This window comes from Lactuca sativa, chromosome 7, assembly GCF_002870075.4.
Source record: "Lactuca sativa cultivar Salinas chromosome 7, Lsat_Salinas_v11, whole genome shotgun sequence".
NCBI classification, from domain to species: Eukaryota; Viridiplantae; Streptophyta; class Magnoliopsida; order Asterales; family Asteraceae; genus Lactuca; species Lactuca sativa.
Window position 1 is genome coordinate 20078506 of NC_056629.2, and position 6498 is coordinate 20085003.

Here is a 6498-nt window from a genome sequence, read left to right on the forward strand (position 1 = left end):
ACATGTCATAACTTCTTCGTTATAACTCGGATTTTGGTATTCTTTATATCCCCGAAATCCTTGTTTCGACCACTACAACTTTATGTAAAGATATCGGGCTTATCTCACACTTTAATTTTGACGCTTATTTTTATTCTTAATTAATTAAGCCCTAATAATTAAGCATAAAACACATAGAATTCACATAATTCCTTTTTAATTTCTTCAAAATGAGTTAACCTAGACTATCACCTCAATATAAATGTCTAGACTAGAAACACGAGTGTTACAATTTTGGCTTTTATGAAAAGGATTTTCATGGAGGGACCATTTTTGTTTAATGGTTCAAACTTTAAACGAATTTAGGGCTTGTGTTCCACGATTCCATTCGTTGATCGGGCAAGTGAAAAGTATGAACGAAGCAGATGAGTGATGGCAACTGAAAGGATTCATGAGGGCTCGCCGGTGACATTGGGTTTCACCGATAGATTAGCGAGGAGAGATCGTCTCCGGGGTTTGACGAGGCCGAAGGGGAGGAAAGGGGGAGGCAGCGAGGCTTCCCTCTTTTCGTCCGGTTGTGGGGTGCGAAGGGGAAAAGGGAACCGGTAACTGGAGTGATGCGAGCAGCAGCAGCGACGAGTCGAGACCCTCGGAGGTCTTTGTTCGATAGGAACATAAGAGAAAGGGAAGCGAGGGCAAAGGAGGTTCCCAGTCTTTGGCCGGTTGTGCAGGGGAAACGAAGGCAGAAAAATGGGAGGCTTCGGGGATGTTTGCGATCGGTGGTGTGTTTGGCAGTGGAGGTCGACGGGAAGAAGGGCAGGTATTCGGTGTTGGGTTTGCTTGATAATCACAGGTCTTCTTCTCCTTTATTTATTTATTTATTTATTTATTTATTTATTTTTTATTGAAATCAATGGGGTTTTGGTGTGTGTTTGGCTTTGATTTTTGACAAAAATCTATGGGTTTAATCAATATATTTAGGTGGGTGTTTTGTTGCTTCAAATTGACAGGGAGAAAATGAAGCAAAAAAAAAATGTGTTGTTCTTCTTGTTTGCAGTCTACACGAAATCAAGAACACGAGTGATCTTGTGTTCTTGGCTGGAATCGATGCAGAAAGAAAAGAATATGGAGGTGTTTGGGTTTGTTGTTTTCACAGGGAATGAAACACGAACAGAAGAAGATTTAGAGTGTTTGAGTGGGTTTAGGTACCCATACCAGTCACTATAAAGTTTTCTGTAATCTGAATATTCGTAAGAATGATGATTGTTAAGAAAAAATATTAAAATGATTGAATATTGAAGCTGGATACAGATGATTATTATATATCCAATAACACACTAACCCTAATCATTATATATACCCGTAACTAAAAAGCTAAAGATTATGGAATTTGGGGGGTAAAGGACAAATTGAGTAAAATGAAGCGTCAGACTAAGGTAAACCTTAAAAGTTAAAGGGGTAAGTATTAAGGAAAGATAAGAAAGTAAAGAGATCCATTTAATGATGTTTGTGAGTCGGATACTTGCTTTTACCAAAATACAAAGGGATTAATCATTTGGTTAACACAATAATTCAAACACTTGCTCTTTGTTTCGACCTGAGACATCTCTAATTTCATGGTCCAATTTTTTTTTAATATATATATCAAAGCAATTCAAAAGAAATGTTTTTGATTAATATTTAAAATTTTGGATGTCATAACTCATAGATGAAGCATAATCATCAACTAATTATTACAGACCTTACAGTAGTTTATTCTACTAATGACCTAAAAATCCTTTAAATCTCTGTTTTAAATTCATTATCCTTGTGCCTTCGTATCGGGATCTTTGATACAAACAAATTGAGTGTGTCAAGATTCAGAGTCTAGTGAGCATATTTGGTTTTCAATCCACAACAATAATATATATATATATATATATATATATATATATATATATATATATATATATATATATATATAATTACTGAAATCGTCCTTGTGGTTTGGTCAAAATTGCACGTTTGGTCCCTAACTTTTTTTTTGCACTTGGATCGTCCCTGTGGTTTGATTTTGTTGCGTTTTTCGTCCCTATGGTTTGGTAAAAATTACATGTTTGGTCCCTAACTTTATGTATGTAAGGGACAAAAAATGCAACAAAATCAAACCACAGGGACGATCCGATATATATATATATATATATATATATATATATATATATATATATATATATATATATATATATATATATATATATATATATATATATATATATATATAGAGAGAGAGAGAGAGAGAGAGAGAGGTTCAAATGAGAACCTAAAAAGGTTAAAAACTCTAAGAACCATTTTTTAAAATGTTTTTATTAATGACATTTTAGACAAATCAGACATTAATCTATACTAATAAAAGAGTAGTTGTTTTGCCAAGTGTCATTATATTAGACATCCTAATTAATGTGATGCCACTTGTCAATCAATTAATTCTCCATTTTAAATTTATTAGACTTCCTAATTAATATGATGTTACTTGTCAATCTATTTATTTTTTATTTTCCATTTTAAATTTTATATTATTGTTTACATTAATTCACAAATAAAAATTGTCTAATATAAATTGAAAATTAATTTCACATATTTATTTGAATCAACGAATATAATTTTACATAACTAATAAAAATATCTCTTAATTGATAATTTATTTAAAATAATAGATTATCAATTTAAAATTTTTAAAATGAAATTTTAATTAACTTTGTAACCGTGGTTCCCACGGGTTATAAACTAGTTCTATAATAAACAAACTTTTTCATTCTCTATTTTACAACTAGTTGTCACTTGTTGGACAGCCGTGGGACCACCATTAGACCGTCACCCAACCGCTGTCGGACCGCCGCTAGGCTAAAATCAAATTCTGGTCATATTTAGAATTTAATAGAACAAATATTATACTTTTCATTTCTTTATAAATATTTTTTAATAGATACCATTTTATTTTTGCAGCCAAATATACAAAATTTTAATAGAAATTTTGATTTTAAAATAAAAGTATATCATGTATAAGACATATTCATAGACATTAATCTATACTAATAAAAGAGTAGTTGTTTTGCCATGTGTCATTATATTAGACATCCTAATTAATGTGATGTCACTTGTGAATCAATTAATTCTCCATTTTAAATTTATTAGACCTCCTAATTAAAATGATGTTAGTTGTCAATCTATTTATTTTTTATTTTCCATTTTAAATTTTATATTATTGGTTACATTAATTCACAAATAAAAATCGTCTAATATAAATTGAAAATTAATTTCACATATTTATTTGAATCAACGAATATAATTTTACATAACTAATAAAAATATCTCTTAATTGATAATTTATTTAAAATAATAGATTAACAAATTTAAATTTTTAAAATGAAACTTTAATTAATAAACAAACCTTTTCATTCTCTATTTTACAACTAGTTGTCACTTGTTGGACAGCCGTGGGACCACCATTAGACCGTCGCCGAACCGCTGTCGGACCGCCGCCGGGCTAAAATCAAATTCTGGTCATATTTAGAATTTAATAGAACAAATATTATACTTTTCATTTCTTTAGAAATATTTTTTAATAGATAGCATTTTATTTTTGCAGCCAAATATACAAAATTTTAATAGAAAATTTGATTTTAAAATAAAAGTATATCATGTATAAGACATATTCATAGTTTAAAATATGATATTCACAGTTTAATAAACATATTAATTCACTGATGCACTATTTAATGTTCTCATACATACACTCATTCATATTTTAGCACAAAATTTATATAAAATATACAACTTAGTATAATTTATTTTTTAGTTTATTACATAAAATTCACAACATAACATAATACTATTTATTATACACTAACTCACATATTTATATAAATCAAACCCAAACTCTACCACCACCATCAACAATTGTTACCACACGCTAACATTAACCAAATGTGTCACCGTCGCAACCATCATTCCTTCCGAATCAGATCTGTATATAAAATCATTGATTAACAACTTAAATACTATATTCACAATTTAATAAACTAATTAATTCACTTATTTAGAGTTTAATGCAAAATAGTTATAAAACAAATACATTCGTATATATTTATACAACACAAAAAATACATATATTCACAAAATTTATGCATAAATCATTCATATTTTAACACAAAATTCATAAAAAATATTTACATCTTAATATAGCCATTTCATAATTCAGTATACAAAATTCACAGCTTAATATTACAAATTCACAATTTAATACACAAAAATTTTATATTCACAACCCTATTCTCAACTTAAAACTTACATATATATTTTTCAGATCTATATGGTAGTGTTTCTTTCAAATATATTTACATAAATATTCACAATTTAAATTTTACATATTTTATTTAAAATTACATAAAATCATATTGTGTATAATATTTCTTCAATCTTATATTCTAGAAGAAAACAAAAAAAAAATTATAAAAAATCACAGTTTAATACTAGTCAATTCACAAATTAATACAGTCAATTCACAGTTTAATATAAAAAATTCATAACTTAATATACACAATTCACAGTTTAAACAAAAAAGTCACATCTTGATATAGTTATAAAATATATAAAAAAAAAAGTACATGTTAATATCAATCAGTTCACAACTTAATACAGTTAACTTACAGTTTAAAACAAAAAATTTACAGCTTAATATAAACAATTCACAATTTAAACAGAAAATTCACATCTAAATGTAGTTAATTCACATCTTAAGATAATTAATTCACAATTTAATTCAAAAAATTCACAGCTTAATATAAGAAATTCATAGTTTAAACAGAAAATTCACATATTAATGCAGTCAATTCACAATAATTTAAAGCACAAAGATAATAGCTTAATACATAAAATTTAAATTTTAATACACAAAAATATGCATTCATAGCTATAATATCATGTCGATTTGTCAATAATATAATACAAGAAAAATATAATATTAGCTTCACCACGAAAGTTCAAACATAATTAAAACAAATTAGTAAATTCCTTGTAATTATCTAAGAAGAAGAGTTCTTATATTTTAAAAACATCTTTAAATGTGTTGTTATTGAACTAAATTAAATAACAAATAAATAATTAAGACAATTTTAAATTCTTTGATTACAAATATACTTATCAACTAAATAAATTACCACCTAAATGAAATTATGTTTGGAAACTATTGAAGGAGAACAGAATAAAAAGTTAAAAACAATTTTTATTTCTAATTTCTATAGTCAATGCTAGTTGGTGAATTACACTTTACTATGTAAAAGTAGTGATATAGTACATCTATTTTTCAGACGAGACTAATAGATATTGACTTTTTAATTATAATATCTTTATTTTGAGTATTTGTGCTCACACCACGAACATCAAGAGAGAAACATATACCGTAAAGATAAAGAATATTAGTCACCGGAGAAAATAAAGAATGTTATAAAGTTATGATATTTTTTTATCAGATTACAATAAACTCATAATTTAATTCAAAAAGATTAAACATTCACAAGATATCTAGAGGGAGGTGGTTTTGGTAGATCCTCATCACTTGTTGAAGTTGTAGAGCTAGGGAAAGGAGGTCGTTGATGTAAGAGCATCATAGAAGAGAGAGAATGATGACAAACAACATTTTCTGGTGTTTTGTCTAATTATATTTACATGATATGTTCTAGGAAGCATTTAGAGAGTGTTTAATTAGAGGAAAGAAGCTTGAAAGGGAGTAACTACTCTCCAGTTGTGATTGAGGTGAGTACGTATTAGCATTTTCCCACTTTCAGGTACATGGAAAAATGATTTTATGATAATGAAATACCAATTCTTTGATATATGAAACATTTTGAAATGAAAGGGTTAAATACTTTAGAAAGGAATGTTTTGAAAGAATGTCTTGAAAGCAAGAACATTTTGAAAGCAAAGAATGTTTTGGCAGAACGAATGTTTTGATAACATGTTTGAAATGTTTTGAAATATAGATGCTTTACTTTTGAATTGAGTATTTTGATACTAACATATGGAATGTGTAAAGAATGGAAAGTATGGATAGAAATGTATTGCTTAAGCTAGATATCCCCGTAACAGGACATAAAGGACTCTATCGGGGTGACGTTATCCCTTTGTAAGATAGATTACCTAACATATATGATGCTAGGGTGAACTGATTATGCTTTTTCACCTTGGTATAGTCTTGGGGGTATTCCTAGACCCTAAGTATAGAATGGTAATGATTCAATACCAGTATAAGCTCTTAATGATAGAAGGGAATGAAATGTGGAAAATTGACTTTTGAAATATGTTTTGATTAATTTGGAAAAGTGTTTTTGAAATATGTTTGCTTAATGAATTTTTTTATAGAAATATGGTAAATGTTTAGGTCATAAACCCACATATCCCACGATATATTATTGTCTTATCTAACCCTTTTTAATGTCGTGTATCTCAGGTTACAGTTAAGGAGAAATAATGAAAGATAGAAGT

At 28.0% G+C, this 6498-nt stretch overlaps 1 protein-coding gene across 3 annotated transcripts; it reads left to right on the forward strand.

Moving 5' to 3' along the window:
- Window positions 1-389: 389 nt before the first annotated feature.
- Window positions 390-1279, forward strand: LOC122195017 (uncharacterized). 3 transcript variants are annotated; one of them, XR_006184940.2, is made up of 2 exons: window positions 390-832; window positions 961-1279. XR_006184940.2 is itself a non-coding variant. In XM_042896483.2 (2 exons), exons 1-2 carry the CDS (start codon window positions 597-599, stop codon window positions 1140-1142), a joined length of 342 nt encoding a protein of 113 aa, XP_042752417.1. In that variant the 5' UTR covers window positions 390-596; the 3' UTR covers window positions 1143-1279. The 3 variants fall into 3 exon arrangements, 2 of the variants coding, with proteins under 2 accessions (XP_042752417.1, XP_042752416.1); XM_042896483.2 differs by having other exon boundaries at window positions 1037-1279; XM_042896482.2 differs by having other exon boundaries at window positions 401-832; window positions 990-1279.
- The last annotated feature ends 5219 nt before the right edge of the window (window positions 1280-6498 follow it).

Coding starts and splice junctions, on each gene's coding strand:
- LOC122195017 (XM_042896482.2), top strand. CDS start 597: ATGCGAGCAGCAGCAGCGACGAGTCGAGACCCTCGGAGGTCTTTGTTC. Junction 833..989: donor GGTTTGCTTGATAATCACAG/GTCTTCTTCTCC, acceptor TCAAATTGACAG/GGAGAAAATGAAGCAAAAAA.